The following is a 22,500-nucleotide window of genomic DNA, read 5'->3' as shown; positions in this document are numbered from 1 at the left end:
CAATACACACAGTTCAAATGTATTAACCTATGATTTAGGGCTGAAATATACCTTCATGTAAACATAATGATGGAGTCAGTCGACAGATGAAAGGGCGACTGACTTGACAAGACAGAAAGAGAAGGAATGGGACATCGGGCGGCAAAAAATATACCTTTTTCCTTCTAAATTTACTGGTCGAGGAACATTTGTAGACGCGGCGCGTGCCGCGGCCGCGGAGACGCGTCCCTGTTGGTTTCCAGTTCCGTCTCCAGGCACGTGAAGCATAAACGGACTCAAGTGAGGCTGCGACTCATCAGGCGTAATTACCCCCCAATTAAACAAGCGAGTTCGTCGTCTTATTTTTGGATCGGCTGACTAACGATTTGTAGTCGCTGTCTCGGAACCACGCCGGGACGCTCGTCGAGGTTTCATTTATATGATGATAGGTTGCTTTGATGAGACACTAGTCATTATGCTGCAGCGGCGGGATCAGACCCGTCGGTTTGGTCTGATGTCCGACTGACGTGCGCTCGGGAGCAGGAGAGGGTTGTTGTGAAGGTTCTTAAAGATCTTTCTGTGCTAATGCAGATTTGACAGCATGTCCACGGCTGCGCAGGAGGCCACACCCCCTCTCTCGACCGAGCCGCCTGATTACAGTTATTCCTCCTCAAAGTCCCACTCCCAGCGCCCTCAGCCGGGGAAGGTCACTGATGAGGGCCGAGCAGGCCTCAAGCCACGTCGCCTCGACAGTGAGTGTGACGATGGAGAAGCTTTACGGCCGTCGTGTCCCCTGTGGACATGAGGTTCTGGATTCAGCTCGGCCGGCCACGGACACATGGAATATTTCCAGGAAAGAGGGGGAGTGGAGAGCAGGGTTAAACTTTAGTTCAATAAAAGTCGGAACGCAGAGAAGAAATTCTAATTTCCATCAGCCAATTTAGTGGGGGGTGGGGGGTTCTTTGTCTGGCCAACCCTCCCAAAAATATACATTTTCGTGCAGTTGAATCAGGAAGACGGAGAGCGGGGACAGAAGCAGCAAGTATTTATCACACAAGATCAATATGTTGCACCAGGGAGTAAGATTTGACGTAGCAACACCAAGATTTTCCTATGAAAACTAAAAAAAAATGATAGTAAATCATTTAGATCATTTTAAGATGGTTTTGGAAAATAAAAATTTTAGTTTTTATTTTTGAAAAATCAACCAGCAACAACTTCCGTCACTACGAAGCAACAGCAGTGAAACATGATTCAGTATTCAGGGCCAAACTTAAAACCACACTCAACATTTCAGTCGGGACAGATTCTTTCCCGATGAAGAAGAAGGAAATCAGCAAATCCTCACATCTGAGGAGCTGAAACCAACGAGGTCTTCAGGTGAGATCTGTCCACTCATCGTTTCTTAATTCCGGAGGGAAACGGCGAACACGTCAGGCAGATTCCATGACCGTCGTTGAATGTCAAGTATGCTTTGTGCCCGTGAGCTCACGGCGCTCTCCTCTTTGTGCAGGTAAGGCTAACGTGAACGTACAGTGGGATGAAGAGCCCTCGGGCGCCGCCCAGCAGCTCTCGCCCGCGCGGATCGCTTTCGTCCTGGTCGTCCACGGCCGAGCGTCGCGTCAGTTCCAGCGTCTCTTCAAAGCCATCTACCACGTCTCGCACTTCTACTACGTCCACGTGGACCAGAGGTCCGACTACCTCCACAGAGAGGTGCTGGCTCTGGCTGCCCTGTACCCAAACGTCCGGGTCACCCCTTGGCGCATGGCCACCATCTGGGGCGGGGCCAGCCTGCTGACCATGTACCTGCGCAGCATGGAGGACCTCCTCAAGATGGCCGACTGGTCCTGGGACTTCTTCATCAACCTGAGTGCTGCCGACTACCCCATCAGGTAAGAGGAAGGGGTTTCTGTTTCCTGTGAGTGAAACACAAGGACACACACACACATACACACTGATGTGATCGCTACTGTCCTTCCATCAAAGTGACAGTTTGAAAACCCTTCAAGCCAAAATCCATAACACTGCCACAGCATTAGCGCCACTCCATCGACAGCCATGACGTCATGGAGGCACATGCAGCGCGAGTCGATGGAACAGTGTGTGTGTGTGTGTGTGTGTGTGTGTGTGTGTGTTGTTCCTGTTGAACTGCTGAGAGCAGGTTGCATAAACCTTTTTGTGGATGTCACGTTATAAATAGATGGAATAGATTGAAGCTGTTTTTGCAGTTGTTATGAGGCAGATGCAGAGTAAATCCTTGTCTCTGATTGGCTCTTCATGCTTTGAGCTAACGTCTGATTTTCATGTGACGACCGGAGTCTTGTTCATGAACGTTCCTCTCGTGTTTCTCTGTCAGGAGTTAGTAGCCTGATGGTTCAGTCTGAAGCTGCTGTGGTTGGTTTCTTCAGTGTGTGTCAGTAACTCACGACCACACACACGCGAACGCCGGAGGTCCGTCTCAACGCCTGTGATCAGAAGCGATGAGGGCGAAGTGTCTGTCTGCGGTTCCGTCTGCTGGTCGGGACGACACCAGGCCGGAGCAGGAAGCAGCTTCCTCCACGTCGATTCCCCTTAATGGAAGATTGTTCAGAAATGCAAATATTTCCCGTGGTCCTGATTCGACGCGAGTCCGTTCAGATAAGCAAAAGAAGAAAGATGAGGGGAAAACATTGCGTGAGCTGTTTTGATGGTGTTGGTCTTCGTCCTGTGACATCATGTCAGACGTGTTGCTGCCGTCTCCCCTCAGGACCAATGAGCAGCTGGTGGCCTTCCTGTCCAAGTACCGCAACATGAACTTCATCAAGTCTCACGGCCGAGACAACGCACGGTAAGACGCTCTCTGTCCCCTCCGTGCTCGCTGACGGAAAGAATTCACAAGCAGACCATATTTATTTGCATCCTTTAAAAAATGTGTTCGTACTAAATCTCATGAACCAGTTCTGTTCCCGAGTCCTGAAACACGACTTTTCCAGAAGCTGCGTGTTCTCTCATATTATCACATTTTCCATCCTGGGATTCGACTTTTCGAGGGATTCTGAAACCAAACGGTTAAAAAATTGGGGGCGGGACCAGAACGGAACGTGTTCCATGTCAGTGTGTCCTACCTGGTCATATGACACACATGACATCATCCACATAATCAATAATGTGAACTCACATATAGTTAAAACACTAGAAACGATGAAACGCTCCTTCCTTCATTTTGTTTCTGTAGATTCAATATGATATAACGTCTTTTTGTGTCATCTCAGTTTCATCCGTAAACAGGGTCTGGACCGACTCTTCCTGGAGTGCGACACCCACATGTGGCGTCTCGGCGACCGCAAGATCCCGGAGGGCGTCGCGGTGGACGGCGGCTCCGACTGGTTCCTGCTCAATCGGCCCTTCGTGGATTACGTGGTCAACTCCGGGGACGAGCTGGTCGGCAGCATGAGGCGCTTCTACGCCCACACGCTGCTGCCGGCGGAGGTAAAACGCCCACACGCACAGTGAATACATATATAATCATAATGTGGCGAGGGAGTCAAACTGAAGGACTCCAGCTGTTTGGTTTCCCCCGAGTGGGGAACATGAATATCAAATGTTTATAGTTCAGTTTAGTGTTAACAGGGTTCCTATGGAAAAGCAGGGAAGTTGATTTTAGTTATTTTAAATATCAATCTTTTAATATGAGAATCAGTCCTAGAACAGGTAACGTTGGAATTTGAAGTATCAACATTTCAATAAAATAATTTATTAACATAATAATATTTACTTATCATAATGATATTATATAAAATAACTTCTAATATGGATTCATTTAATAATATTGACTTAATAAACATCTAGCTATTTGTACTCGGATGTCAAAAGGGCCTGAAAAATGTGTGGAAAAAATTTTGAAAAATGGAAAATGTGTCTCAGGGTTCTTGCGCAGTATTGAAAAGTATGGAATTTGATGATGTCAAATATGGTTTGAATATCTACACAGAAGACAGAAAATTTGAGTCTTGAAACAGTCTGGTATATTTTGAAAATGGAAAATGTGCAGAGAAGCCGTGGATCAGATCAGAACCTGGTGTCTTGTCCTTGTCGCCTGCAGTCGTTCTTCCACACCGTGCTGGAGAACAGCGTCCACTGTGAGTCCATGGTGGACAACAACCTGCGACTCACCAACTGGAACCGCAAGCTGGGCTGCAAGTGTCAGTACAAGCACATCGTGGACTGGTGCGGCTGCTCGCCCAACGACTTCAAGCCCTCGGACCTGCCGCGCCTCCAGGTGAGAGCGACGGGAATCGACTGTGGCGTCAGACTCGTGTCTGTGTTCAGGAGCTTTGGGTGTTAAGGTGTTCAAACGTGAACAGATCAAAGACAGAGTCAATGCAAAGACGCAACTAGATACGAATTTCGTGTCGATGAGTCGGGGAACGACTTTGCGTCAGTCACGTTGACGTGATATCCAATGAGCGTTGAGATCCTCCCTCCGTCCTGTCGTCAGTCGGAAGTCCTGTCGTCAGTCGGACGTCCTGTCGTCAGTCGGACGTCCTGTCGTCGGACGTCCTGACGTCAGACGTCCTGACGTCAGACGTCCTGTCGTCAGGACGTCCGACTGACGACAGGACGTCTGACGACAGGACGTCCGACTGACGTCAGGACGTCTGACGACAGGACGTCTGACTGACGACAGACGTCCTGTCTGACTGACGACAGACGTCTGACGACAGGACGTCTGACTGACGACAGACGTCTGACTGACGACAGACGTCTGTCGTCAGTCAGACGTCTGTCGTCAGTCAGACGTCCTGACGTCAGTCGGACGTCCTGTCGTCGGACGTCCTGACGACAGGACGTCCGACTGACGTCAGGACGTCTGTCGTCAGTCAGACGTCCTGTCGTCGGACGTCCTGTCGTCAGTCGGACGTCCTGTCGTCGGACGTCCTGTCGTCGGACGTCCTGTCGTCAGTCGGACGTCCTGTTGTCAGTCGGACGTCCTGTCGTCAGACGTCCTGTCGTCAGTCGGACGTCCTGTCGTCGGACGTCCTGTCGTCAGTCGGACGTCCTGTTGTCAGTCGGACGTCCTGTCGTCAGACGTCTGTCGTCAGTCGGACGTCCTGTCGTCGGACGTCCTGTCTGACTGACGACAGACGTCCTGACGTCAGACGTCCTGACGTCAGTCGGGCGTCCCGACGGAGGTCAGCACAACCACTTGTGCAGCTTCCCCAGCGACACTCCCTTTCAAGTCAGAACTCCAATATAACCATGAACCTGAATAAGAGCGGAAGACGTTTCCTTTCACGTCCCCCTCGCCCTCTGGGCCGCGGTGGTCGGGGGACCAGAATAACCTCTTTCCTGCGCTCTGTGCTAACGACAGACCTGAGAACAGCGTCTGTGGTGGAGAGCTGATCCTGGAAGCAGCTGTACACTCGAGGGGCAGCTCGTATTTTTAGAGCTTCGTAGCCAAGATGCCTGCTGAGGTTTTGGAAGGTTGTTATTATCATAATGTCGGGGTTCGCCGGCAGCGAGCGAGGCTCCGAGTCCTGAGGGCGAAGGTCAGGAACTCACAGGAACATGTTACATGACGGTCAACAGGTTCAGTTAATGATGACCAGCAAATGATAACGGTTAAAAAAGAAAAATCATATTAATAGAAACAGGGATGAAGAAATAGTTAAATTTACAGCTTCAGTTCAACAAGAAGATTCGACGAGTCCTCGTTTCATTTGTTCTGTGCTAAACTTCAGAAACACTCGATTTGAATTAACTGTTTATATCATCTGATGTTTTCAGACACTCAGGAATCTGTCAGCGCTGTTTTTGAGACTGAAAAAGTAATTGACAGATGAATTGATAATGAAAATAATTATCATTTGCAATCCTTAAAATTATTCAGGAAATGAATTGGAATCATCAATTATGTTAAATAAATTGGTTTATTTCTCAAATGTAAACATTTCAGTAGAATTAAGTGTCTGAACTGTTTGAATGAAATTTGTGCTTTAGGAACTTTTATTTACATTTTATTGATTGTTTGAGAAAATAAACAACAGATTAATCAAACATGAAAATAAAAATATCGTCTTTTTTCAGACTCGTATCATTGTAAGATTTTCTTTTTGCATCGTTCATCAGTCAAAACCAGTTTGGGTTTTTTTACAAAAGTTTTTGATGCCTGACAGACCAAAACTTTTATTCAAGATAATTATTAGTTATTGATTTAACAGTAGGTGGAAATTAAAAATAAACTGAGTTGACCGAAAGAAGGGAGAGTAGTCGGCCCTCCCAGCGTCGGTCCCTCTGGTCTCACGATGAAGACGCAGTAACGACCTCAGTTCAAACCGTCCGGCTGAGTAAAGAGCTGCGGTCACATGCTTCTCATTACGTTGGGGTTTCCTGACTCGGCTCGCGGAGTCGGAGTCGCACCCTCCTGATGACGTCATAACCCACGCCCGTGTGTGTGTGTGTGTGTGTGTGTGAGTGTGTTTCCAGTGCAATGGGGACTGATATTTAATAACTAATGAAAAGAAAACTGATCAGAAACATGAACACTTGAACAAACATCAGTGTGATAAAAGTGAAATGAATTTAACATGTACTTAGATTTTTTTTGGTCTCTGTCCCATCAGCTAACCTGGAGGGGGCGGGGCTTATGACCTATACTGCAGCCACCCACCAGGGGGCGATCAGGATGTTTTGGCTTCACTTTTGGAAGCTGACCTGTCGTCCATCTTTACTTACAGTCTTATCTAACCATGATAACTATAACCATGAACCAGTTATATTATATTCTTCTTCTTCTTCATTCTGTTTATTTATGTATTTTGAAGTGGATCTAACCGTCTCCTCCCGTCTCTCCGGACCACAGCAGGCGTCCCGGCCCACCTTCTTCGCCAGGAAGTTCGAGGCCAGCGTGAGCCAGGAGATCATCAGCCAGTTGGACTCCTTCCTGTTCGGAGCGCCGGCCCCGGGCACGCCGGGCCTCCAGGCCTACTGGGAGAACGTGTACGACGGGGAGACGGACGGGCCGGCCGGCCTGTCGGACTCGGCGCTCAGCCACTACCACGCCTTCGCTCGCATGGGACTGTCCCGCGCTGCCGGCTCACTGCAAGGCCATCCCACCGACGACAGCTGCAGGTACGAGCACGGGCACTAGATGATGGACGAGCCAATGAGACGCTATCCGGGTCCTGAAATTCATCAGGACGTCCAGAGATTATTCATGGGATTCTTACTTAGGTCTCTTACGTTTGTAAACGTCCGCTGAGTTCTTCACTTGTTCTTGCTGGTTCCTGAAGTGGTTCAGTGGATTGAGTTTCGTCTCCTGCTACTTGAATTACTTCCAGTTTGATAATCTCACTATAAGAATCCCAGTTACAGCGTTGACTTTGTTTTTACATCGGCTCTGTGAACCGACAAAGTACTTTTCTAAGTTCAGCTCAATTCAAGGGATGAGCATGAGTTTAAGAACAGATATTCATATATAGATATAGATATTCATCAACCTCCGGTAACGTATAGTTGTGCGTCGGCATGTGAGCGCAGGAATTTCTTTTCCTAATGCATCAGACGGTGAAAAGGAGTTGGTGTGTTGATCCTTTTGTCTTGTCACTATTTAAGATGCGAGGTCCAAACGCCATCTTGGTTATTGTGACATCAGAGGAGATTTAGTAGAAAACAATGTCTTGTTTATTCATTCATTTCTGGGTTTGGACCAAATGGACAGAAGTGACAGTAGAAGTATCACAGCCTCATACAGGTAGTATGCACAGTATGTAGTATGTACAGTATGTAGTATTACAGTATGTAGTATGTACAGTATGTAGTATTACAGTATGTAGTATGTACAGTATGTAGTATTACAGTATGTAGTATGTATGTAGTCTGAAGTCTGTATTTGAGAGGAGAGAGAAACTGCACAGAGGGAAACGAGGTGCTGGAATATGAACTGCGTCTTTTTCCACTAAACTCACCAACACTGCTGTGTGTGTGTGTGTGTGTGTGTGTGTGTGTGTGTGTGTGTGTGTGTGTGTGTGTATGTGTGTGAGAGTGTATGTGTGTGTGTGTGTGTGTGTGTGTGTGTGTGTGTGTGTGTGTGTGAGTGTATGTGTGTGTGTGTGTGTGTGTGTGTGTGTGTGTGTGTGTGTATGTGTGTGAGAGTGTATGTGTGAGTGTATGTGTGTGTGTGTGTGTGTGTGTGTGTGTGTGTCTGTGTGAGTGTGTGTGTGTGTGTGTGTGTGTGTGTGTGTGTGTGTTTACCCGTCCAAATTAAATATGAAGATAACTGACGCGAGCTTGTTCCTGAGGTACAATCGGGCTTCAGTTGCTGCACAGGCTGGATTTTTCCAGTCGTGTGTGTGTGTGTGTGTGTGTGTGTGTGTGTGTGTGTGGTGGAGGAGACCCACAGTAGGTACAAGGAGGTACTTGTTGGAGTTCGGGTGGGGACCGGTGGCCAGAGTGGGTGGGGGTAGTATTAGGGAAGTGTGTGTGTTAGTGTGTGTGTGTGTGTGTGTGTGTGTGGGGGGGGGGGGGGGGGGGGGGGAGTTAAAACAGGAATAGTCTGTTCCCTTCAAGCTGTGACACATCTACATCAGTTGAAAACACCATGTACATGTCAGACATGTTCCATCCACATCAGAACTCAGAGGTTTTGGTCGACACTTGAATTATTCACAAGAAAACAGTTCAATCTTCCTCTTTACGAACTCTCTGTCACGAACTGAACACTTCAGTCAACAAGGCCCGTTCCCTCTCCTCTTCTCCCACGTTCTGTGATTAGCATTTGTTTTTCAGTCCAGGCGACAGTCACACGTGTTGTGTTGCTCCCTGAACACGCTACGTCCATGTTCCAGGGCCAGAACATGTCAGCCTCATTAGTATGCATTGATATTTGTTGTACAGACGGTAGATCGCATTCCGTGTCCTCTTACAATTGCGGGACATATATCCTGTGGGCTTTAATCATCTTACCCAAATATATCATATTTCCGGTCTGTAAATCTGTCCAGAAAACTGAAGATTAAAACAAAGAACAAGCTTCATTCTTGTAGTTTGTAGTAGAACATGTACGTTCTCAGGTAATATCACAAAGCATTGGACAAATTAAAATTCAGACTTGACAGGGTTTGATGAATAGTCCGGTCATTATTATTCATCTTGAGAGGAATGTGTGTGTGTTCCAGGTACATGGCCATGAGCCACCCAGTGTCGGTCCACCTCTACTTCCTGTCAGACCAGTTCCAGGGCTACCTCGTGCGTCACGTGGCCACGAACCGAGCCTCCACCCAGCCGGAGACCCTGGAGACCTGGGTCACCGCCAGAGACCACTTCACCCTGGCCAGCCCCCCACACCCCACCAACAGGCTGCAGCACGTCCAGGTCACACACACACACACACACACACACACACACACACACACACACACACACACACACACACACACACAAGTTTGTTGAGGGGAAATTTACAGGCTTGGAAGCGCCATCATCATAATTGTTTCACAGAAAATGAAACGTTATGAGACGGGTCACTGAAAGATTTGTTAAAAATACGTTTGGTCGATATTTAAAGGAAGAGGAAGTGAAAATTGTTTTGTAACAACACTGAGGATCTCGAATGCTTCTTCAGTAAATAAGTTAAACCCTGAAGTGTCTTTTCAAAATGCCCTTGTTAGTTACAGTCCGATGAGGCCTACCGTGACTCTGGTCCCGTTCCTCAGGTGGGGTCGGACTGGGATCCGAAGGAGCGTCTCTTCCGGAACTGGGGGGGTCTGCTGGGGCCCCAGGACGAGCCGGTGGCCGTGCAGCGCTGGAGCCGGAGCCAGAGCAACCTGACGGCCACCGTGGTGTGGATCGACCCCACCAACGTCATCGCCGCCACGTACGACATCCTGGTGGACGCCGCCGCCGAGGTCACCCACTACCGGCCGCCGCTCACCGCGCCGCTGAGGCCCGGCGTGTGGACCCTGAGGCTGCTGCACCACTGGAGCCCGCTGGGTCAGACCAGCTTCGTCGTGGCGCCGCTGGAGTTCCACAGACAGCAGCCCGTACGGCGAGGTGAGCGACCGGAACTCTGCCGCCGTGTCTACAGCCAGATGAACATTCAATTATTATATTTAATGTTGACGTACGATATGTAGGAACTGACACAAAGGTCAGAGGTCAGAGTGGACTAGAGGCGGTTTCCAGCAGATACACAGATCTATGAAGAGAGAGCGACGGCCGGGTGACATCACCCGTCAACTCGAACTTTCACATGAGTGAAATTAATAATCACACTTCAAAAAGTCTGATCAGAATAAAAAAAGATTCAAAACACTTTAGAGGAATACACACACACAGAGCAGAGGCCCTTCTGTCACAGCTGTCAGCACCATGCACACATATTTATAGTGTTGGTATCCAGTCAGTGACGCACGCACACACACACATATGTTTGACCTCCCCAGCCGTTTGTGTGTGTGTGTGTGTGTGTGTGAATCATAAGCCCAGAGTAAGAATAGACGTGATATTTTTATGAGTTGGTTTATGAAAGCGAAGGTGACATGTGATGTAATCTGATCATTGACCCTGTACGTTAATATAATGTTCATGCTCACATGAATAACTCAAATCTGACCTTTGACCTTTGCTGTAAACTGAAATACTGGATCAGTTTCACTCATTCTCTCCTGGTCTCCTCCCTGCGCCTCCAGACGACGGCCTGCGGCTTCACGGCGGTCCGGCTCGGAACTCCTACATGGAGCAGAGCTTCCACGGCCTCAACCCGGTGCTGCGGCTGCCGGTGAGCCTCGGCGCCGTGGAGGAGGCGGAGGCCAACGCCGGCCTGACGGGGGCGCCGCTGCGCCACTGGCTGGACCGGCTGCTGGAGGGCCACTGGTCCGCCTCGGACGTCTGCTCCACGGGCCCCAGCGCCTGTCCCGTCATGCAGCGGTGCCGCCTGACCGTCTGGAGCTCGGCGAGCCCCGACCCCAAGTCTGAGGCGTCTGCCACGCCCGGAGAGGACGGACGCATCAGGTAGCAGAGGGACGGACGGACCGAGGGGCGGAGCGAGGGACACGAGGAACCAATGAAGGAAGGCGTCGGGCTGAGGCGTCGTATTTATTTATTTAAAGTTTGAACGATGGCGAGAAGGAGGTGAAGGAAAAGGACGGAGGGAAGATCAGAGGCAGCGAGGAGGAGAAGAGGAAGAGGATTCTCCTCAGTCCTCGTTCTGTCTGCTGCTGGTGTGTGTGTGTGTGTGTGTGTGTGCGTGTGTGTGTGTGTGTGAGACCATCACCACCTGACACTTGAAGACGTCTGCTATGCTGGAAGAGATTTCGCCTCCTGTTTCCTTTTACTTTTCCTTTAACTTCACATATTTATCCGCTCGTTGCTATAGAAACTGATGTGACCGAGTCATGTGACCGAGTCATGTGACCGAGTCATGACGTCATGTGACTGAGTCAAAGCTGCAATGTGAGTAATTTATTCAGAGGTTTATATTAAAAAAGTGATTCGTTTTTTTAAAGTGACTAATGATTGATATGTTGATGTTTTGTTCCTCAGGACGAACGTCGGACAGTTTTGTCTGAATCTACTCACTGACCTCTGACCTTTGACCTAACTGATCATTTCAATCACTTTACTGCCACGAGTTCATTACGACCAGTGTAAGTGTTACTGTGTTACAGTGTTACAGTTTTACTACAGTGCAGCTACATCCGCTAAACTAAGTTTAAATTCTGATTGGATTTTGTTTCGGGGACGTCGACATTTTTTTTTGTAACCAAATACTGTAGTTTCTTTTGTGATTCCAAAAAGCTTTGTAATCACAAATAAATCGGCGACGTCTGAAGCAGAAGTGTTTATTATAGGAGATCAATATGTTGATGTGATTCCTGGTCCGTGACGCGGATCAACAAGTGGTCTGTGCATGGCGTCTCTGTGGGCGTATTTCATTACCTCAGAATTAAAGGGTTGGTTTAGCATAAAGTTCTCAAACCTTCCCCCCAAAAACTAAACTTTAGTTTTAACACCGGAGCTGCTGAGAGGACGAGTCCAGACTCAACTAAAATATTAGCTTAGCATAAGCAAACACGTATGTTGTTATTCATATTTCCAAAAATGTAATAGTGTCAAAATATAATTCTAGATGTGTTAAAAAGGCCTTTTTTATAAAGTGGTGCAATTCGTCCTCGATCCTGTTGTTCGTCACGATAAAAAGCTCATATTTAATATTTTGGGGGAATAAATGATTCCAGAAAGTGTCGTTACATTATAAATTAATAATAATACTGGGACCAAAAACCTGGAGACGAAGCTGCTCTGTGACAGTCGGCACTTAAAGGACACGAGTCACATTTCTTATTATATTTTATATAATTTATTATTTGACATGACGGACGTGTGGGGCAGATGTTACCAGATGTTTGTGTTGTTACCAGGCAGAGTACGTTACTGTCACTGCATCAAAAGAACACATTTAGTTTAAATAAATTTAATAAATGTTTTCTAACATTTAGTCCAGTGATGAGATTTAATTTTTACAGTATTTTTACATCGTCATTTTAACAGTGTCAAAAAATGTCCTACAATTTTTAAAAAGAGACAAATTCAGCTTTTATTTATTTCTGTTTTCTCAAGGAAAATAGTTTTAACTTTTAAATTAAGAGCCAGTAAATATGTCCAACATGTATTTTTTCATATGACGAGTGAATCTGTAAATCAGTATTTTGTAAAATTCCTAACGGACGATTGTACAGTTGTAAGTAAATGACTCGACGTCACGTGATGGTTTGTACGAGGATGTGAAAATGTTCCGATAACGTTGTCAGATTCTGGAGGAAATCCAGACGAGATGTTTTGGTCTTGTCATATTTTTATTTTTGCCCTTTGTTTATTTTTTGTGAGTTTCAGGTTTTTGTTTCCTCGGTGCCAACTCTTTCTTCCCCTTGCTCCTCTTCATCGTTTCTCTCTCTGGGGCTCTCGTCTTGTGCCTTAGCTGTTTCTCCTGTTATAGAAAATCCTCAACGTCAAAACTGTCTCAAATGTTTAGAAAAAAAAGGAAAAAAGACAAAGGACCTGTTGTGATGCCTTATGAATGACCTTCGTGGTTTTTGAAGTACAATTTTGGAAAATAAAACAGAATCTCCCTTTATGTTGTGTCCATTATTTCACACTCGTGTATTAATGTGAACAAATAACAAATAATAAACTCTATACTCAGAGAGATAATCTGTTGAATCTAGATAGAATCAATTTTTCTTGGAGCAGATTCCAGCTGCAGCTTTAATCTTCTTATAGGAGAATTCTGGTAATATTCTTGATTTTTCTCTCTCTATTATGAAAAAACAGAAACCAGCACTGGATGTTTCCAAATGAAAAGTTGCAGTATATGATGTCAAAGTGCAAAACACAAAAAATGAAAAAATTGCCCCTTTCATTTTAAGGCTTTTTTTAAATTATGAAACTATTAATTTGTGAGCCAGTGGTGAAGCAAGAAACTGGGATGATTACACTAACAACAACATCACCAAAATAAAGTCTCAGGTTTATCATGACTTTGTTTTATTAATTCAGGTCTTTCCTGCCTTATGATTTACCGAGACACATTTGGGGAATGTCACAAACGCTCTGTATCTGCGGTGACGAGCTGCGACAGGGTGGAATCATCGATACAAGAGGATCAATAAAAATGGTCCGGAAGAGAAAAGAGCGTGACGCTGACAATAACTGACACTTAGTTTTATCAAGGCTGTAATAGATATAAAGATGTTAACAGACAAATGTAGAGGACGAAAAAATATCTCGAGGCTCGTATTCCTCTGCTGTTTGGTGCTAAGCTAGGCTAAAACTGTACTGATATACATGCTAACATCCTAACAGTTGGTGATTTTAAAAAAAAGGACAAATTCAGAATCTGATTCTCAAAACATTAAAACAAAATATAACACTGAGAAGCAGCATTAATGTCCAGTATTACTAATATTTAGTAATGCTTTTATTTGTATTAAAGATTATATTAGTAATACTTTTGTTTCCAGAAAGAAATAATCACATTGGATATTATCTAATATTCTTGTTGTGATTTTATTTATAATATATTATAATATTGTTTCTATTTAACATTTTTCTACCCTGTTTGACTCCTGTGATAAATAAAGGAATATTAACATTAAAATAATAATTTATATTTATTCATTTTGTACCTGTATTTCCTAATACTTTAAAATGTAAAAACCCAAACTACTGGTGAGAGTTTACGAGGCGCCGCTGCCCCCTGGTGGTCACCATGTGACTGACATCAGAACAGACGTGACAGATAAACAAATATCTTCAAAACTCCATTTTGTTCAAATCTTCAGAAGATTTTTTTTCTTGTCTTTGTAAATGTATTAGTTTGTAAAAACAAAACTCACCTGCAGCTGAAAACTTCTCGTCTCCTCGTTGATGAGGTTTTTCTTCAAATGTCTGAGGTTAATTTTTTGTCTGTTATGTCTCATTATTATTATTATTATTATTATTATAATCAGGCGTTTGACTTTATTGGTCTTTGTCAGAATTAACAAACCAGATGATTCTCAGGAAAGAAAAACAAAGAGCCATGTTAGTTTTTTTAAGTTATATTTTAAGAAAATACGGACAAGACGCTTCTAATTATTATATACAGAGAGTTTTCATAACTGACGACAGGCAGGTGACGGACAGGTGAATAGTCTCTCACTTCTTTGACAACTTGACCTGTTTGTTTTTGGGCGGCGCCCACTTCAAACACATGGTGTCGACTGTGGAGGAGAAGAGACGGAACATCAGTGACCAGCAGCGGAGGAGGACACAGGAAATGATCTTCCGACAACAGTACATTAACAACAGAGACAATTTCATTTCGCAATTAATTGTCAAAAATTCTATTCTTCTGTGATTGTAAAAAAAATGTCTGACACGACATGAAACTGTGACCAGAGAATATGAGGCAACCCTGCGTATTAATAAATCTATTAATCTCATGAGGCAATTTGCATGACAATCGTTATCACAGTGCTACAATAACTGAGAAATTAAATAATAAAAACAATCATAATCTTGGGATTAAGGATGATTTATGATTTATGGTGAGATGATGTCACGTGGACACTCGCCTGTGATTGGCGGCTTCTTGTACTGGGCGCTTTTCAGATGCTCCTCCACCAGTTTGGGCGTCACACAGATCACGTGTTGACCTTTCCAGTACTTCACCATGTTGAGCGACTGCAGCGTGCTGATGATGTCACTCTGCGTGATGCTGGTCATCTGACTGAGGGGGGGGTTGAGAGGGGGTCAACACCGGGGTGCTTGGCAGTTTGAGATGTGTGTGTGTGTGTGTGTGTGTGTGTGTGTATGTGTGTGTGTGTGTGAGTGTTGTCAGACTGTGTGTGTGCGTCTACCTGAGGTCTTTGATAGACAGCGTCCCCCTGAAGTCTCTCAGGATCTCCAGCAGGACCCAGGACCAGTAGCTCCGGTAGCTCAGCTTCCCGAGGTCGGACAGAGGCTTCTCCGGAGAACCGACCGAACTCTCCAGCTTCGACAGCTCGTAACCTGCTCACGAGAAACGAGCCAACATCAGACGGAACGATATGAATATTCACGCTTTCAGTTAGTCAATCAAGACATCAGACTGACGATGATGATGAATCAAATTAACATGAACAATTACACACACACACACTTACTGAAGGCGATGAGAAACTTCCCGTAGCCTCGACGTTGGTACGGCGGCAGCGTGAGGATACACGCCACGTTGTTCCCGTCTGGAGACTCTTTCTCCTGAAAAAACAAAACCAACGAGTTGTGACGTCTAGAAATGTTGAAGATCATAATCAATACAACATGAATCAGGTACGAGCGGTCGACGAGACTCACCTTGGAGAAGTATCCGACGATGTGCGCTCCCTGTTTGTTTACCTCGGTGAGGATGTAGAAGATAAACGGCTCCACGTCGAAGTACAGCGTCTTGTGGTCGAGGAACAGTTTCGCTAAGAGACAAAGATTCTGACAGTAGATCTGTGAACAGAAGAGCGATGAGTCTGTCAGCAGCACGTTGTCAATAAATATATGAATTGTATATCATATAATTATATTTACATGACTTGTATCTCCTAAAGTTACCGTGCAGTTTGAACAGGAAGAGAAAACAGACGTTCTCACCTTGTGGTCTCGTCCGTCCACCTCGAACACAGAGATGTTGCTTCTCCTGTAGATTTCTTTTCCTGACGGTTGTTTCCACTGACAGTGAGACTGCAGAGACAAAGGTCAGGGGGGGTCAACACTCCAGACTGCACCGACTCTAAACCTCCCAACGAGAGACTGGAGGTGAGTGCAGGACTCACCAGGTGATGTCTGAACGTCTTCTCGAATTTCATGTATTTCAGACAGTACTCGCAGATCCACAGTTTGGGCTGTTTGCCGTAGTCTTCTGGAAATGGGGAGAAATACCAGGCGTCGATCTCAAAGTTCCCAATCTGGATCTTGTCCACGTATTTCACTTTGGTGATCTGTCAGAGAGAACAACAAGAGTTTTCATTACGTAGGAGAAGACTCCACACACACACACACACACACACACACACACACACACACACACACACACACACACACACACACACACACACACACACACACACACACACACACACACACACACACACACACACACTCTCTCACTCTCTCTCTAACTATTACACACACACACTCCACCTTACCGCCTCATGCTCCTTCTCCAGTGCAGCTGTCGTCGGGTCCATCTCTGCATATGTCTACAAAAAAAGGATTCTTCTTTTTTAAGGGCCCAGCGACTCATCTGTCATCACCACAAACACCGTGAAATGACCACATGACGATGACGACGGCGCCCCCACCTTCTGCACGTGGTTGATCTCGTCGTGCTTGCGCTTCTGGTTGCGGGTGATCTTCCTCTCGGGTTGCTCGCCCAAGTCGCCGACGCCCCCGATCTCCGTGCTCTTCCTCACCGCGTCCTTCACCGTCTTGGTGAGAGCGAGGCGGGCCTTACCCACCCACTCGTCCAGCCGCCTGTTGACTGACGCGACGAAGGAACAGGAGATAAAGACGATCATTAGCATCGTGTTTCCATCTAAATGTCAAGAGACATTTTTACGCAGAGTTTTTGAAAGTTCGCAAAAAAGAAAAAGCGATTACGTGCGTTGGGCGTAACACATCTCATGTACAACAAGCTGCGATACATTGGATATATTCAAAAATCTGCCCATCCCTCGATCATAAACAAAGTTTGATGGAAAACGCAGAGTGGGGGGGAGAGGATGGAGCAGGGATGAGAGTGGAGGAGACAACGTAAAGGTTTAATACTCACATCCTACATAGTGGACGTAGAACTCCTCCCGGCCCTCCTGCTCGTTCAGTCGGGACTGAATCACCTCTGCTGTGTCTGAAAGGTCAAATCCATCAGTTAGTGTCATCAGCAAACTACACTCAGACCTGCGAGACGTGAACACCATCTGTTGTCATGGCAACAGCATATCAACATGTAAAGGAGGAAGACCACAGAGCATTTCAATGACCACTAGGAAACATGACATCATAGTTGTATCAATGTTAAACATGTAGTCTACAGATTCAGGGAGACGTTGATGTTTCACTCACGCCACGTCTTGTCGGCTCTCTGACACAAATACGTCTCTCCGATCTCCACCGACACTTCCTGCTCCCTGCCGCCGAGGCCTCCTCCGCCCGGGGCGTGCTGACTACTACAGCCCCCGGCTTGTCTGGCGCGGTCCACGGCCTCCGCCTCGTCCTCTTCCCCGCCGCTGCCGTTCGAGGAACACGCAGCCGGGATGCTCGTGTCCAGTTCCCCGCGCTCACTGTCCATGTGGCTCGAGTCCATGTCGACGTCCATCCCGCACTCCGACTCCTTGTTGTCGTCGTTGTTGTAGCTTTTGTGGAACTCGTTCCCGCCAGTCATCACCTCGGCCGTTTCAAACAGCACCACACGCCGCAGAGAGAGCGAGAGAGAGAGGGGCTGGTCCTCCACAACAAAACAGACAAGATGGCGTCGACTCTCTCCGTCTCTGCGTCAACGGTTCAACGTTGTTGTTAGCATCTAGCGTAGCCGTTAGCCGCTCACTGGTCAAGTCCCATGATGCCTTGGGGAAGAGCCTGTCGGCCAATCAGGGGGCTCTGTTCCTTACTCGACCAATCAGACGCCGGTGAGATCGGTACTGCGCATGAGCAAGGTTCAACAGAGATGGGAAGGAAAAGCGAGATGTCTCACTCGCTGTAAATGTGCCAAACATTCTCTAAACCGCCCACAATGAGAGAAACGTGTTGTTTTTGTGGAAATGATATTGAAACCACAGACCATATATTTTTATCAGGTCATATATATATATATCACAAAGACAAAAATCCCATAATTTCCTGCTTACCCTCATGGTTCTATAACATTTGGTTTGATATTGAAAAACAAAATTACAAAATGTTTCATCCACAAGAAGATTAAAACATGTTTTTCCCCCAAAGATTATTTTCTTGCATTGTACTTAAAATCTTTGAAAGTGATTGAAGGAAAAGTTTTTTTATGACCTTCTAAAGGATTTTCCCACTAACTCAGCTCAACTGAAATAACATAATGTATTTTTCCCTTTGTGTATTTATCTTTATACATTTGTTTTATTCATAATTTCCATCCTTCCTTATTCAGATTTATTACTCAATTACTTTCGTTCAATACTTCATACTTTTTTAGTCCACATATTTTCAAATGTCACTTAATCAATTTTGGAGAAAGATTGTTTCTCTCTTTGTTTTTGCACCACGAGGCCAAAACCTGCGAGTCATAATCGGGGAGTGATGTTTACAAACTACACACACATTTTCTTTTGTTTTCAACTGACAGGGCCAGGGCTGATGTTTTTCCGGCAGACACACAGAACCGATAGCTGGCGGACCCTGAGGAAATATTCCCTGATGCTTTACAAAATGTGTATTGGTTTAAAAATCACTTACTGCCCCTTTAAGTGAGCTGCTTTTCAAACTGCGACAGAACCAGAAGGAAGCTTTTATTAAACACAGGCACACTGTGACATCTAGAGGAAAAAATTATTTGTGGTTCTTTCCAGTTTTTATTGTTTTGCATCACAAGGAGAAACAACAACCGTCGGTGTGAGACGTCAGAGAGCGTGAAGCAGGACGAGGCCGACGTACGGGTGGTGGAGGCGACACGACGACGGTGGAGGAGGTTGTTGAATCTAAGCAAACTCAAAATGGAGGCACACGTGCGTTTGTTCGTCGGCCCTCCTGTCGCCCTTCGTCATAGCACCTCCTCCCTTCCCCTTTCCCTCTCCACCACCTTCTGCTGGAAGCCGCCGCCGTGAGCCCGGTGCGGCCCAGCTCCTCTGCTGTAGAAGTTACCGGCCCCTCCTCCTCCTCTGCTTCTCGATGAGCGCCCGTCCCAATGGTATCTCCCGGTGGCCCCGGGGCCTCCGCCGTGTGGGACGGGTCGCTGATATCCCCGTCTCCTTCCATGGTGACTGTGGTCGCCTGCGGAGTCCGCCGCTTCTCTGGACCCGTCCGTTTCCAAACCGGACTTGTACAGCGGTCGACCGTCTGGAGGAATCTGCTCCTCTAGGTGCTCCGCTTCCCGGCCTAGCGCCACATCGCCCGGGGCCCGGACCTCCGCGGGTCGTTCGGAGCAGCCTGAGGACAGAGAGAGTTTGTGCAGCTGCTCTGTGACGACGGCAGCTCGTCCGCGTTGAGGTCTGGACCGGCCTCCTCTCCACGGGCCCCTAGCCTGATGCTGACGCCTCCGGCCCTGACCGCTGCCTCTGCAGTGGGACGGTCCCAGAACAAATGGACCCGCTCCTCCACCGGCTCTGTCGGACATAACGTGAGCAGGAGCAGACGGCACCGGAGGTCCAGAGGAGACGTCGTCTACGTCCAGGTTCTCGTTCTCAGTGACGGACGGAGCCTGTGAGATTTATTTACAGAACATTATGGACTAAACCATCTCAATCTGTTCCTGCACAGAAGAAATGGATCCATCTTTTGTCTGAAACAAGATCATTTCCTACAATATGATTTATAAACACGATGTTAACGGCCACTGGATTTCACAACAGCACCAGAAACTCAGGCGTCGTCGTGATTTAGTTTTTTACCTCGTTGATGTGGATGAGGAAGCGATTTGACTCCAGCTCTGGGTCGATGATCCCACCTCTGGACCGCTGCCTTTCCAGAAGCTTCCGGAGCTCGACCCACTTCTGCTGAAACTTCGAACCGATCGTCGATTCATCGAGCTGAGTGAAAAACAAAACAAATGTCTGTTAAAGCTTTTAACTTTTTAAAATCGATGTAAAAACTGTGGAGGTGGACGGTTCCGTCTGACTCACCTCCGGCAGCTGAGGCGCAGGAGACGACAGCAGCTGATCCACGTCGTACGACAGAGCCTCCCGACACACGGGACACACCACGGCCATCAGCTCCTGTCAGGACAATGCACATGAGTGAGTGTTCATGATTCATGTCGCTCACAGATACTCAATCATCTGTCAAAAACCCGGCTGCTGATGAAACCAGACCTGAGAGTGCGTCCAGTCTCTGGTCTTGTCCTCCTCTAGCTCCTTCTCCCTCTGACGGAGCTCCTGCTCCGAGTGGCGGGCGTAGCGACCGAGGCAGTGCGAGTGGAAGTAGTGGTAGCAGCTCGTCTTGGTGAACGTCTCTCCCTCCTGAAAAACACAGCGGAGCAGTAACGTGTTGACGATCGGAGGACAAGAGACAGGGACCAGCGGCTCTGAGCTGCAACCGCTAAAGTTTAGCGTCTTCTTCTTCTGAAAACAACAACAAGACGCTGACAGGCGCTGGAAACACGTTGAAAACAACAAACCTTGAATCCGTAGAGGCAGATGACACAGTTTCCATGAGGAATGTTACTTTCAGTCAGGATTTCTTTTGCTTTCTGAAGAAAAGAGGAAAAAGACGTGAGGAGACTTTAATCTTTAATAACAATACGACTGTGACATCACAACACCGACCTCGATGAGCTGATACAACACCGGTGAACCTAGACTGGACTGAGCCTCCGACTGGAGACACTTTCGGACACTAAGAGAAAAGAGATGATGCATATGATGACGATTTGACTGTTTATGAAAAACTGCGATAACTGAACATGACACACACACGCACGCGCGCACACGCACGCACGCACACACACACACACACACACACACACACACACACACACACACACACACACACACACACACACACACACACACACACACACACACACAGGGTTCATCACCTGCTGAGCTTGTCGTCAGAAAGTCCTCTGGGATTATGAATGGAGATGACGGGAGCAGACGACGGATACTACAGATACAGAAAAGAGACTCAGACTTTTATGTTTGTGACATTCAATTAACTATGATAACATATCGAGGTCGTACCTGCTGATCCAGGGTCAGACTCAGGGTGAGTCGGACGAACTGAGAGAAGGAGTCCTGGGCCGTGGACGGGTACAGGACCAGGCTCACCTGCCAGCACCTGCACCGCAGAGCACAGGTGGAAAAGGTAAGATGCATATATATATATATATATGTGTGTGTGTGTGTGTGTGTGTATATATGTATGTATGTATATATACATATGTATATGTATATATATGTATATATGTATGTATGTATATATACATATATATGTATATATATATAGATATATACACAATGTCTCTCTACTGTTGAGGCTAGCTGTTGAGGCTAGCTGTTGAGGCTAGCTGTGGTCTCACCCGTCCTCCCTCCTGTTCACCTGCAGCTCGTCCAGGTAGATCGACTGCAGCACCTCGATCTCAGACATCAAACTGCGGAGGAGATAAACAGAAACACAACACGGGTCAAACTGTTTGTTTTCAACTGTTTTTTTACCGTAACACACGTTAAGCTAGCGTTAGCATGTTAGCAACATTCAGCTGATTAGCTTCATTTCGTCCGGTTTTCACCGGAATCGCTGAGCGACAGTGACGCGGATCGACGGGGGACGACGAACAGTGTCGGTGTGGTGAGATGACGCGAAGTGTCAGAGGAGGAATATCACACTGAACTGTCAGCAAACTACTCACTCGCACTCCGCGGCCATGATGACGTCAGCGTGTGCGCCGCTGGGAGTCGACCGAGGCTGACAACACAAGTGGTTCCTACCGGAAGTGTCGTAAACCATTCAACACGAAAAAATAAAATAAATGCTTGACCAGTCTACTAACTAATATCGTCGCGTATCATCGCTTCTTCACTTGTGGTTATTTTTTAAGATTTATTTGAATGTTTTCACCGGAAGTCCTGCTTTGATATTACGCCTAACTTGATTGGGCGGTGTTGGCCACATTGCGTAACTACAACTGCGTTAAAATTAAATATGATTCATAATCCTGAATATACACTGCAGTGAATATACTTTGTCCACAATGCACAACCACCCATCCGTTGCATAAGTTTTATTTTGAACATTTTAACCGGACGTGGAACTAAACACACGCTTGATGCAAGTGGAGTGTCTCACTGTGGC

General features: G+C 46.6%; 3 protein-coding genes across 5 annotated transcripts in view; 1 reads left to right on the top strand and 2 right to left on the bottom strand.

Moving 5' to 3' along the window:
- LOC118289081 (xylosyltransferase 1-like) overlaps positions 1-13,090 on the top strand; it is an 18,300-nt gene extending 5,210 nt beyond the window's left edge. The window contains exons 3-11 of one of the 2 annotated variants that reach the window (XR_004786013.2): positions 1,493-1,871; positions 2,726-2,806; positions 3,231-3,447; positions 4,061-4,237; positions 6,821-7,089; positions 9,135-9,330; positions 9,672-10,008; positions 10,647-11,409; positions 11,500-13,090. Coding sequence is in view for 1 of the 2 variants with exons in the window: in XM_035615774.2 (XP_035471667.2) it covers positions 1,493-1,871; positions 2,726-2,806; positions 3,231-3,447; positions 4,061-4,237; positions 6,821-7,089; positions 9,135-9,330; positions 9,672-10,008; positions 10,647-10,972 (1,982 nt within the window). In the remaining variant the exon portion in view is untranslated. Of the gene's footprint in view, positions 1-1,492; positions 1,872-2,725; positions 2,807-3,230; positions 3,448-4,060; positions 4,238-6,820; positions 7,090-9,134; positions 9,331-9,671; positions 10,009-10,646 lie in introns of both variants that reach the window. The other variant, XM_035615774.2, reaches the window with a different exon arrangement.
- A 1,449-nt stretch (positions 13,091-14,539) lies between these two features.
- kat8 (K(lysine) acetyltransferase 8) lies at positions 14,540-18,075 on the bottom strand. The gene is made up of 11 exons (XM_035615847.2): positions 17,587-18,075; positions 17,297-17,371; positions 16,827-17,005; positions 16,671-16,724; positions 16,299-16,463; positions 16,117-16,206; positions 15,832-15,972; positions 15,642-15,735; positions 15,357-15,507; positions 15,072-15,226; positions 14,540-14,717 (listed from the first exon to the last, which is right to left on the bottom strand). Exons 1-11 carry the CDS (start codon positions 17,903-17,905, stop codon positions 14,653-14,655), a joined length of 1,488 nt encoding a protein of 495 aa, XP_035471740.1. The 5' UTR covers positions 17,906-18,075; the 3' UTR covers positions 14,540-14,652.
- Positions 18,076-19,022: 947 nt separating this feature from the next.
- rnf25 (ring finger protein 25) lies at positions 19,023-22,153 on the bottom strand. 2 transcript variants are annotated; one of them, XM_035615845.2, is made up of 10 exons: positions 22,058-22,153; positions 21,728-21,799; positions 21,390-21,486; positions 21,245-21,312; positions 20,973-21,042; positions 20,825-20,896; positions 20,520-20,666; positions 20,331-20,423; positions 20,100-20,237; positions 19,023-19,909 (listed from the first exon to the last, which is right to left on the bottom strand). In XM_035615845.2, exons 1-10 carry the CDS (start codon positions 22,072-22,074, stop codon positions 19,253-19,255), a joined length of 1,431 nt encoding a protein of 476 aa, XP_035471738.1. In that variant the 5' UTR covers positions 22,075-22,153; the 3' UTR covers positions 19,023-19,252. The 2 variants fall into 2 exon arrangements, with proteins under 2 accessions (XP_035471738.1, XP_035471739.1); XM_035615846.2 differs by lacking the exon at positions 22,058-22,153 and adding an exon at positions 21,938-21,989.
- Positions 22,154-22,500: the final 347 nt, after the last annotated feature.

The sequence above is a fragment of the Scophthalmus maximus genome, chromosome 17, assembly GCF_022379125.1.
Source record: "Scophthalmus maximus strain ysfricsl-2021 chromosome 17, ASM2237912v1, whole genome shotgun sequence".
NCBI classification, from domain to species: Eukaryota; Metazoa; Chordata; class Actinopteri; order Pleuronectiformes; family Scophthalmidae; genus Scophthalmus; species Scophthalmus maximus.
The sequence above is the reverse complement of the archived record's forward strand: the minus strand, read 5'-3'. Positions and strand labels throughout refer to the sequence as shown.

Bases quoted from the DNA above. Each gene is read 5' to 3' on its own strand.
- kat8 (XM_035615847.2), bottom strand. From the start codon at position 17,905: ATGACTGGCGGGAACGAGTTCCACAAAAGCTACAACAACGACGACAAC. The intron at 17,006-17,296 runs GTGAGTATTAAA...TCGTCGCGTCAG, and splicing joins CTACGTCCACTATGTAGGAT to TCAACAGGCGGCTGGACGAG. The intron at 15,736-15,831 runs GTGAGTCTCGTC...TTGTTTTTTCAG, and splicing joins TCGTCGGATACTTCTCCAAG to GAGAAAGAGTCTCCAGACGG.
- rnf25 (XM_035615845.2), bottom strand. The intron at 21,313-21,389 runs GTACGACCTCGA...CTGTATCTGTAG, and splicing joins GTCTGACCCTGGATCAGCAG to TATCCGTCGTCTGCTCCCGT. The intron at 20,424-20,519 runs GTCTGGTTTCAT...TTGTCCTGACAG, and splicing joins GAGACTGGACGCACTCTCAG to GAGCTGATGGCCGTGGTGTG.